The sequence below is a fragment of the Cyprinodon variegatus genome, unplaced genomic scaffold, assembly GCF_000732505.1.
Source record: "Cyprinodon variegatus isolate N-32 unplaced genomic scaffold, C_variegatus-1.0 Scaffold112, whole genome shotgun sequence".
Lineage (NCBI taxonomy): Eukaryota > Metazoa > Chordata > Actinopteri > Cyprinodontiformes > Cyprinodontidae > Cyprinodon > Cyprinodon variegatus.
In genome coordinates, this window is record NW_015150565.1 from 483,398 (window position 1) to 494,704 (window position 11,307).

The following is an 11,307-nucleotide window of genomic DNA, read 5'->3' on the forward strand; positions in this document are numbered from 1 at the left end:
TCAAAGATGATCCTGCACATTTTGGGTATGTTTGGCTCAACTTCCTGCTGTGAAGCAGGATTCCCCACAATAAACAGAATCAAAATAAATATGGATCCAAGCTCAAAATGAGCACCTTGATATGTGCTTTAGAATTGCTTTGTCATTCAAACCCAGGTATAAATCCTTGCAGGGCAGCGTTAAGCCCACTGCTCTTATTAAGCCACAAAAAAGTGAAGAAAAATCAAACAGGCACGTCAGGTGTTTTATAAAATATGTCAATAAGCAAAGTGTCTATATAGCAAACTTAACGATTGTTCTCTATTTGAAATAAAAATATCTTTTTTAAAATGGAAAAATTTTCTTTTTTTTTATTTTTATTTTTATTTTAAATGTCAAGTTATAACATGGATGCATAAACATGGATGCAAAAACCACTATCGTAAGGACTATAAAAGCTACACTAGTAAACCAGAAAGTGCTCAAAAAGATTTTAGGTTGTTTCTGTTCTGACATAATTTCGGTCCAGACGCCTATTAGTGACCCCTGAGCTATATGATGCATCCTCTCTCAGATCTCTATACAATGTTCCCAAACTGATGGTATTTGTAACTCAAGGCCCAAAAAGTAAGAACATTTGTAAATACCTAGAAAGCTAACATCAGGTCACAAGATCATTTTTAATTTTGTTTTATGTTGAATCATTTTCAGACTTCCCTCGATGAAAAGTACCTCCACAGAAAGTACAGATAAAAAACGTGAATCCAGGAAGAGCGGCTTCTTCAACCTCATTAAATCCCGAACGTCCCGATCTGAGAAGAGCCATGGATCTGCCGCCATCACACCACCTCAACCTGGGCAAAGCAACACCAACACTAGCACACATACTTCCACCACCAGCCCGGTGACTGAGGACACCCCACCTACATCTCCAACACTACATGTAAAAACTCCAACAGCTGCAGCTGAGCCTCAAGAAACCCACAGTGCACAGTCGCCGAACCACACAGATCCTGAGTCTGAAGCGCCTCAGACTTTTAGTGAACCTCTAGAGGAGAGAGAAAACCAGAAGATGGAGAATAAGGAGAACCTGGAGAAGACAGGAAGCCCTCCTCAGAAGGAGAATACAGAGAAGAAGGAGAACACACCCATACACCGCCATATAGGGGTTCCTGTGATGGAAAAAGATCTAATGGCTGAGATGAAGGCCAGACAAGAAAAAACAAGGCAAGACAAAATGGCTGAAAAGAAGGTTGGTCAAATCTGCATGTAATATTGAATATAGTTTTAGCAGACATCCCCTGTTATAAACATACACAGGCAGATTTCTGCTGATGGCACAGAGATCAGTACATCAGCAGACGGTGCTACACATTTATTCCACATGGTTACGTAAAAAGTTCATTTTAAATTAGATCAAATGCATGTTTAACTGTTATTTTTTTCAGTCTGATCCCTCACCCGTCGTTGACAGAGTGGACTCGGACAAACGTGAGTGTGTTTTAACACGTGTACTTAATGGAAAACATACATATATATATATATATATATATATATATATATATATATATATTTGATCCCACAGCAATGGATTTAATATTAATTCCACAACAGGTTAAAGAATAAAAGAAGACAAAAAGGGAAAAAAAAAGCTGCGAGCAAAAAAACTCTAATGATTTTTAACAAAACCTAAATAACATGTATGTAATATTTTTTATATAACTCAGCAAAGCCTAGAATGTTTGGTAGTTTCGAACCTTTTTTTATACTCTTGATTTCTTTTTCTGGGTTTTTATATTGACAAGTTTTCCTTTAAATATCAGAATACTCATTTAGAAATAATGTTGGCATCTGATGGTCTCGGTGGATTAGTTTTCTCTTATTTTGTTCGTTAACTCCTGTTTATATCTTAAATATTTTGCCTATATTTTGCAACATATAAATTGACCGCCTGTCATCTCTTCTGAACTCCTGTCGCTTTTCTCTGTCTTCTCCAGAGAAGACGGATGTCCATCCTGCAGTCTCCACAGACCCTGAAGAATGTAAACCTGAGCCCATTCCCAGAGCTAAACCACCGAGCGTTACGCCCAAACCAGCCCCACCCCAGACTGCTAAACCCCCGCTGGTTTCTCGCACATCTGGACCCCTCAGTCCAACCAGCCCCAGGCCATGTAACATCTCTGTTCTAGGTGAGATAGGAAGAATCTAACATTTAAACCTTACAGCCCTATTTTAGATCTATAAACCATGCGTCTTAGAGCACAGGCTGTGAGTACTTTCTGATTTAGTCAGTTTCCAGTTCTGTAGAGAATCTTTGTCTTATTTTACTGGCATTTGTTTGTCTTTCAGATGACACTGTAGAGTCTCCGGCTCTCTGTGTATCTCCAAAAGCACCACTTCCTGCTCCTCGTCTGAAGAGGGCGCCATCAGAGCAAGACAGAGAAAGCACAAGCAGCGGCTCCGCAGGACTCCTGTCTCCACTTGAGGGTCACTATCTCCATATATCCAATAATAACACAATAGTAGTCTCAGTGGAAGCTATAGTTCAATATCTGTAAGGGTTATCATCACAGAATATTTTAGTTAGCTGTAATTAAATCCTAAAAGTCTATTTATAAGGAGAAATAATAAGCTTACAAAACACTGAAAGGAAAAGAGCAGCTAAAAACACAACAGTTAATTTAACAGGTGATCAGATGTTTAATGAAGGCTTTGGAGGCCATGATTGACGCCTCCACATGCCAAACACAGAGGAGCAGAAGCAAAGGTCCGTAAAAGGAAAAAGAAAAACACAGCAGATGCACTCGGCCTCAGGCTGTAACTTGGCATGTCCAGATGTCTGAACGCGCCTGTGAATCTGATGCTCCACTTCTGTAATTAACACTTACAGGAACCCCTCCTCCTCTTTAATCAGAAGTTGTTGTTCTTAATTGTTGTGCAAAAAGATGTGATTTTGAAATCAAAGAGACAAGAAGACATAAGAGAATTCCCTGTTTTCTTGGAGTCTTTGTTGCACCCATAGAAGCTTCTGTCTTTTATACGGGGCTGCTGCATCTAAAGAGAAGTTGAATAAGGTTCATACATTATTAATAATAAATTGGCACCAAAATATTGTGATTAAAATGTATAAGTTTTATGTGGTTTTATAAAAAAAAAATGCAAAAAAAAATTCATTTTTTCTTTATCATCTTTAGATGGATGATTTATAGCAAAGAAAAAAAGTGTATTTAATAGTTGAAATAAATTTAACCCAAGGTTTATCTTGTTCCTCCTTTAGGGGAGTTTCCTGCAGATGGCGACACTTTTGACCAGCCCAGCATCACAGGTACAGATGAGGGCATAAGCGGCCGACAATGGTCGTCCCTCAAGAGCTCATCTAGTCCTCCATCTACCAACGAGGAAGAACGGGAGCGCACCAAGTCCCTCCCTAACTATGGTTTGAGCATTTACACTATTTTCACCCTTTGCATGATTGCCCTGGATACCAAATATCTCAAATTTACAAAATTGCACATATTTCTAATATTAGTCCTTCTCATTCCACTATTGTCTAATGCTAATATAGCAGCAAGAAAAAATTATAATTGTAACGACTTTTGGAACTTTTGTAAGACGCTGTTTTTTCCCCATATATCTGTAGGATCAGACATAATTAAGCCATTAGATATTTTTTATTGAAACGTACTTCAGATTAAAAGAAATCAAACTAGTTTATCAGATAAAACTATGCAGTCTACCTAGCAACTGTGTCTGCTTTCATGAAGCACATATCATTTATTCTGACTACCAAAGGTGTTTTGTATATTTAATGCAAGTTTTTCATAATAAGAACTAATCTATTCTTGATTATTTGTTGTATTTCTCAAGTTTTTCACTCTGATAAGAGTTCCAGCCATGATGCTTGGTGATCGTTATTGTTGAAAAAGAAAAATTATCTTTCTTTGTATCCTCCATTCTTATACATCTTGTCTCTCCTTGTTCTTATTTTTTTTTCTTATTTTTCGCAGTGAGGATGCCATCTCAGACAGACACCGATCTGAGTCCAGCTGACAGCGAGGTTTCTAATTTGAGCTCTGACCTCAAGTCTAACAACAAATCTGAGGACGAGTCCGGTGACGACACTCCTTCAATGTGATCCTTGCAGAATGATGCATCTTTTGAATCTCCTTCCATCGGTGTTCAAGAAAAAAATAAACATTCGGCGTCAGTCGCGTACATGAAAAGATTTCATTTCTGTTCCCTTTTAAAGTTTTACAACCCGTGGAAAAGCATAATATGTTTTCTGAATGCCTTCACTGATGATACTAGCTCTAATAGGGCCATTAAGACCATCTATGAAGGTTTTAGGAGATGAATGCAAATATGTCACACTTGATATTACGAAAAGCTAATTAAACCCAAAGCACTGGAAAATATATCTAAAAGAAACTTTCTATGTACATATGGGTGTAGTTTAAAACTGTTCAGCTTTATTCATTCCTGTAAAACTGACTCATTGTGGTAGAACAAAACAATTAGGAGATATTTGTAAGGTTTTGTCACAGAGATGGTCTAAAATCAATATTTTGTGTTTTCTTATCATTCTAACCTGACTGCTGTTACATAACACTGCCTTCAGCCATCTTTGGCTCTGCATACAAAAAAACTGCAATACTCAAGAATTTATAACTGGGTGTTTATTGGATTTATTTCTAGATATGAGCTTGTCAGATTTGTATTATTTCTTTTACATAAAGTTAATGGAGGTTATGTTGGGACATAGTGGTTTTAATCTCCTGGGTTCTTGAATCTTTTTTGTTCATATTTGGGGCCAAGTCTTTCATTTAGCATCATTATGGATTTTTTTTGTTTGTTTGTTTAGTTCAAAATCATTTATTTTTCTGGTTAGACTGAAATTCTTAAGATTTTTATTTTGGGGGGAAAAGTTCATCAAACTGTATTGTAAAATAAAAAAAATGTTTCAGTGTGTGTCCACGTCCCTGCTGACAAAGTTACACAAATGTTTCCTAATAAAACACAGGGGAGCAGTTGTTTCTGTTTTGTTTTATCAACACTGCTGCTGTATCCTCACAATAAGTTCATCATTATATACTTACGCCCTCATGATGTACTGCTGCACTTACCTATGTATTATACATCTATGTACATATGTGGTAACTTTTGTTCTTTATGTTTAGGTAGTACATATTTTATTATTTTATCAGGAATATTATGTTATCCTGTGAAAATTGTTGATTTAGCTTGGTGATGGTTTTCATTTTACTGGAAGTGTATTATGTTGCATTTGTTCTTCAGTTCCAGTTAAAAATATATTTTTTTGGCCATGTATTTTGTCATATTAGCCTGAAAATGTGACATAAGGCTGTGTTTGTGTGTATGTTCATGTTCCTATCAATAAAATGATTTATTTGTCACACATTCATTCAAAACTCCCCCTCTGTCTGCAGCCTCCATTTTTTCCCTCCTTTTTTCCCTCCCCTCACATATAAAAGGCTGAGCCTCTCTTGTTCCATTTTTTTATGGATGTCGGGATACGTTAGCAGAGAAGAAGATCTGGCTTCAGCTGAATATTTCTCATACCTTTAGATCTGATAAGTGATTCTTTTGTTGAATTTTTTTTTTTAATGAAATTTGCTTTTGGTCTGATCACCAGGACCATGGATAGCGCACTGGACAGACTTGATGCTGCTCGTTTTATTCAGATTTGGCAACATTTCGACAAAGATGGTAAAATATATAAATTTTATATATTTTTTCTTTATTTGAGACCTTGAGATATTAATGAAGCATTTAATACTGTTTGCTCACATATTTTGTCTTGTGTTACTCTAGTTTCTTGGTGTTATGTTAAGGATCCTATTAGAAATGTAATGATTCCAGCAGAAAAAATAAAATGTATATGTACAGTATATATAAGATGCATTAGTTACATGTATGAGACACGAAATATGGGCTAAGAGTCTATCTAAATACATGCCACTGTTTAAATAAAAGATACCTGTTTATGTTTTCTGAAAGAAAAAAAAAGTATATATATATATATATATATATATATATATATATATTATATATATATTTTTTTGTTTGTTTTACAAACCCATTAACAGGGATATCAAAAGGTTTTTTTTTTTTCAGAGTTAAGGAAATTTCATTTTATTATATTTTAAAAATGTGGACATCATACTGTATATATGTTAATTCTCAAAATTTTAATTTTATAAATAAACCATGAATCTCATTTTACTGAGTTTTCTTAATGGTAGATGTATGTGATTAAGTTGTTACTCTGCATCGTGAAATTGACCTCAGCTGTTCAAAAATCAATTTAAACCTAAAGCTTTTTAAGCATTTAAAAAATATCTCATTAAAATTCTGAATTTGTTCATTTGGTCTTTTGAAAAATACATATCAGCTCTTCAATATATTCAAGGCAGAAAATTGAATGACTTTATTGCCTAACATTGGTTTCCTCACATGATATTCTGTCACTCTAAATATTATTTAGATTGAAGTAACAGGAGGGTCTTCCTAATTATTCCATAAACTGTGATATATATTTCATTTATACAAATATTTAACATTTTTACTATTTTCTTTAAATGAAGGACAGAAGAACACTTATTTACTGATATTAAAAATTTGGTGATAAATTCAGTATTTCCTAAGTAGTTATAAAGTGGAAGAAAATGATAAAACTTTCCTCTGATGCTATTTTGTGTTTTACAGACAAAGGATACATAGAAGGAAAAAGGATGGATGATTTTTTCAAGCACATGTTGCAAAAACTTGGAATGAAGGTAAATCATGATAAAAAAAAGTAATATTTATTTTGAAATACCTTCCATTTTCTTTGTCTTAATGTAGTTTTCTACTTCTTTTCAACAAGGTCCCAGTTTCAGCTGATTTGCTGTTTAGCTTTGAAAGTTATTTACACCAGGTTTTTTTTTTTTTTTGTTTTTTTAGACAGATGAAATAACAGAGGTCGAAATGAGAAGAATGAGAGACAGATTTATCTCTACGAATGACTCTTCTGAGGACAGAAATGTGCAGATTGAAGAGGTAAGCCTGGAATCACTAAACTGCTGGTATTTTTTTTTTTTTGATATTTAAGGTGGAATAAAGAAAAAACAGAAAGATGGGGAGTGGTGGTCTAGTGGTCAGGACATAAAGCTTGGATCCAAAGGTTCTGAGGTTGAGCCCCACTCCCACTGACTGATACTCTGGCTCCCTGCGCAAAGACCCTTAACCCCACACTGCTCCCCGGGCGCCATACAATGGCAGCCCATTGCTCCCCTATGGGATGGGTTAAATGCAGAAAGTACATTTTTTTACTCTGCAATTATGACACTGTAATGATAGTTAAAAGGAAAAAAAAAGCTGAAGCTGTATTTTTGTTTTATTCAATGAAGAAATTAAGTCACATGCTCGTCCTGAAGTAAATGTGTCCCAGCCATAAGAGAATATGCCTGTTTTTATTTAAGTTTTTAATAAAAAAAAAAATTCTCCCCAAATCCAAATTGTACTAAATAATTTTAATGATAGGCTGTTCTTCTTGGATAAAACAAGCTGTGTAGACATCAGCTTTATCACACCTTAAATGAAACCATCTACCAGAAGAACTCTCTGTTTCCAGCTGGCTGCTATGATGCTTCCAGAGGAAGAAAACTTCCTGCTGTTGTTCCGCAGAGAGACTCCGCTTGACAACAGCGTGGAGTTCATGAGGGTAAGGATATTTTCAGACTGACATGGACATTAATGGTCAGGTTGTTTACAATCCGACTAAATTCCATAAGATTGAAATGAAGAAAAACATTAAGTGTTGCTTAAGCTAAAAAAAAATACTCATAATTCATTGTAATATTATGTTTAACATAAATTTATTTAATTTTTTTTAAAAAATTTTATAACAGATTTGGAGAAACTATGATGCAGACAGCAGTGGTTACATTTCAGCCAATGAGCTTAAGGTAATTTGTACACATATTTCAGTTTTTAATATAGATATCCATCAGTAGCGCAGCAATATGTGCATGTACATTTGTATATCAAATCAGATGCAGTGCTTAAACACTCTCGCCTCCCCTCAGGGTTTCCTACATGACCTATTCCTCCAGCACAGGAAGTCCATCACACCTCAGAAGCTGGAGGAGTACACCGATACCATGGTGAGAGAACATCATCTTTATCATGACCAGGCTTTTAAAATGTCTTTTTACCTTCCTGTTGCCTTTATTTTGTCTTTTCTCTGACATCAGATGAAGATGTTTGATAAAAACAGGGACGACAGGCTGGATCTGAACGACATGGCCAGGTACCATTGAGTTGAAAACTTTACAAGATCCTCACTACTAACGCCAAATTGCTTGTCTGTTACTGACTCTTCATGTTGTTCACTGAACTGTTGCATGGATGTTTAGACAAAATTATATTCTCACAATTCTAGATTTCAGTAATGAATGAACAGTCATATAACAGCCTACATGTTCCTCATCATACTGGTCACCAGATTTCTCATATATAGCTGAGAGATGGCATCTTATTCTTCAACTAGCGTTTAGAGCAACACAGCAACAGTTGGTCACTCTGGGATAAACAGCACATCTGAGCTGATCTCACACTCTGCTCTTTGAGATACTGGATTTATTCCCTGACATCATGGAGGGTCTGCAACCAAAAAGCCATTTTACCCTGAGCCCAGCTAAATTAAAGTTGCTTAGAGCCGCAAATATTAAATAAAAATAACCTATTATTGTTGATGAATATCTGCTATAGGAAATCTGTTGCCATGTTATTAAACAACAAACAATTAATTTGTATTTTTTAGTTTAACATCAACCCTTTAACATCAAGTTTATCATGTTTGAGCTTTGATTGTTTTTCTTAAAAAAAAAAAATCTTAAATAATTTATACAATCAGACATGCAGTGAACAAAGAATCCATTATAAATTATACAGGAATGTCTAATGTATCATAAATGACACAAATAACTTCACTGCAACCATTAGTTGGTTCCTTTATAACCTCTGAAAGGAGACTGCCTTCAATGAAGAGAAAATGTCTTCTATGTCTGCTTGGAAATGGCAGCAAGGATCAGGTGGATGTAACCCACATATTAATGGCCGTATGCTGATGAAAAAAAAAGTCCTCCTTAAAAATATGGCATATTTAAATGGCAAATGAAATTTCCAGTTTGAATAGATTCAGTGCAAAAAAAAACTTTGTGATGAAGAATTTGCTGATCGGGCATGTATTTGCATACCTTTGTGCTTACTATATACAGTATGAGTGGTGCATTTAAATCAAGAACTAATGGGACCCTAAACTGCTGTAACATTTGCTAATTTTGTGTTACTTCTGCTAAGTGTTAACAAATTTAAAGTTAATTGTTTGATTTCTTTGACATGCTATAATTTGTTGTTGTTTTTTTGTTTGTTTTTTCCCCTTTCTTTCCGGGCTGCTCAGTAGCATAGTGGGTAGCGCTGCAAAGGATCTGGGATCGATTCCCGTCCCAGATTCTTTTTGCATGGAGTTTGCATGTTCTCCCTGAGCATGCGTGGGTTCTCTCTGGGTACTCCAGCTTCCTAACATGACTGTTAGGTTAATTGGCTTCTCTAAAGTCTCCTTAGGTGTGAGTGTGTGTGTGAATGGTTGTTTGTACTGTGTGTGTCTCTGTGTTGCCCTGCGATTGACTGGAGACCTATCCAGACGCCCGCAGACAGTTGGAGATAGGTACCAGCACTATTTGCGACCCCAGCAGGGATAAGTGTGAGATAAAATGGATGGATGGACCTTGATTTTTTCTTTGTTAATAAAGTAACAATGATTTGTATTTTCTCTCTAAATAATGTACCTTATATACTGTGCTTTGAGTCTGTATGACTGATCCTTTTAGTTGACTTTGAGATGACGATTTCTGCATAATACAACAAAAATTTTACATTTTAGATTAAATTCATGTAGATCAATTGGAACTGCTGTTGTATTCTATATTATTTAGTTTCCCATTGGAATCAATTAATTATTTTTTATTTAACTGTATTTTATTTTTTGTCTACATTTTTGATGTTTTTCTGTTTCTGCTTAGAATTTTGGCCCTGAATGAAAACTTCCTACTCAAGTTTAAGACAGATGTGAGTTCAAATTTTAATTTTTACAAAGTTTTACCAGCCACATTTACCTGTGGGTGTTTGGATTTAATGATCATTGTTCTAAACTGATTAAACTTTAAAGTTAATTTCTGTTTTTCATGTCTCAGGCTTGCAGTCTTGATGACAGAAAAAGGGACTTTGAGAAGATATTCGCTCACTATGATGTTGTAAGTTCAGATTTTCAGAGGTTCATGCTTTCTCTTCACTTCTGCTCCTTTATAAGAACTAACTGAACCTGTTTTTTTATGCCTATCATATGTAAGATGAGAGAGTTTTTTCTGCAAAAAGTAAAAATATTGTCTTAGAACATAATAGTTATGTGATGCAGCAGCAACACACTTTATTCAATTAAACAGCACTTGTTCTTGCTATAACTCTCTGTTCCCTTTATAAGCTGCTGGAACCAGAATTTCCGTGAAAGAGTAACCCCAAGGGATAAATAAAGTTGAGTCTAAGTATAAGTCTTGATGCATCAATATGTTCTGTGTGCAGAGTAAGACAGGTGCACTGGAGGGGCCTGAGGTGGATGGGTTTGTCAAGGACATGATGGAGCTGGTAAAGGTAAAACTATTCACACATTTCCAGATTATTAAACTATTTTCTACAGAAACTCATTTTTGTGAATATTCACAATGTTTGCATTGTTGACTTACAGCAAGAAGATCTTAGGGTTAAAATCCACAGAAGGAGTTTTACTGTATAGTTTGTATGTTCTCCATGTGCATGTGTGGGTTTCCTCCAGGTACTCCAGCTTCCTCCTGCTGTCTAAAAACATGCATCTTAGGTTGAATGGCTGCCCAGTGAGACTCACTGTGTCAAGTGTGTCTCTGATGGACTGATGACCTTATCTGAAGCAATTAAGCAGATACGGAAAATTAATGGATCAGTACAGTAGTAATGTTAGTTCTAATAGTTTGTTCTCTGATTTTAAAATCGCAATCATTTAGTTTCATGTTTTGAAAAATGTTAAAAGTTCTTATATGCATATTGATGAAAACAATTGTGTATAACATGAACCTCAGAATGCAAAAACAGAGGGAAAAAGTTCTTTCATTTGAGGTAAAATATTTCACTTAATTTATCTCTTCCAACTTTATGCAAACTGAGTATGGATGGATGGATGGATGGATGGATGGATGGATGGATGGATGGATGGATGGATGGATGGATGGATGGATG

At 35.4% G+C, this 11,307-nt stretch overlaps 2 protein-coding genes across 4 annotated transcripts in view; both read left to right on the top strand.

The window, feature by feature from the left end:
* LOC107084977 (leucine-rich repeat-containing protein 16A-like) overlaps nt 1-5,403 on the top strand; it is a 42,595-nt gene extending 37,192 nt beyond the window's left edge. The window contains exons 33-38 of one of the 3 annotated variants that reach the window (XM_015375063.1): nt 691-1,231; nt 1,428-1,470; nt 1,977-2,168; nt 2,329-2,466; nt 3,257-3,415; nt 3,987-5,403. In XM_015375063.1, coding sequence (XP_015230549.1) covers nt 691-1,231; nt 1,428-1,470; nt 1,977-2,168; nt 2,329-2,466; nt 3,257-3,415; nt 3,987-4,114 — 1,201 coding nt within the window. In that variant the 3' untranslated portion in view covers nt 4,115-5,403. Of the gene's footprint in view, nt 1-690; nt 1,232-1,427; nt 1,471-1,976; nt 2,245-2,278; nt 2,467-3,256; nt 3,416-3,986 lie in introns of those variants that run through there. The other 2 variants (XM_015375064.1, XR_001481242.1) reach the window with 2 other exon arrangements.
* Nucleotides 5,404-5,513: 110 nt separating this feature from the next.
* The window catches only part of LOC107084951 (secretagogin-like), a 6,445-nt gene continuing 651 nt past the window's right edge, over nt 5,514-11,307 (top strand). Inside the window, exons 1-10 of the mRNA XM_015375025.1 lie at nt 5,514-5,706; nt 6,706-6,776; nt 6,943-7,038; nt 7,613-7,702; nt 7,890-7,946; nt 8,067-8,144; nt 8,235-8,290; nt 10,065-10,110; nt 10,236-10,295; nt 10,621-10,689. Coding sequence (XP_015230511.1) covers nt 5,604-5,706; nt 6,706-6,776; nt 6,943-7,038; nt 7,613-7,702; nt 7,890-7,946; nt 8,067-8,144; nt 8,235-8,290; nt 10,065-10,110; nt 10,236-10,295; nt 10,621-10,689 — 726 coding nt within the window. The 5' untranslated portion in view covers nt 5,514-5,603. The remainder of the gene's footprint in view (nt 5,707-6,705; nt 6,777-6,942; nt 7,039-7,612; nt 7,703-7,889; nt 7,947-8,066; nt 8,145-8,234; nt 8,291-10,064; nt 10,111-10,235; nt 10,296-10,620; nt 10,690-11,307) is intronic.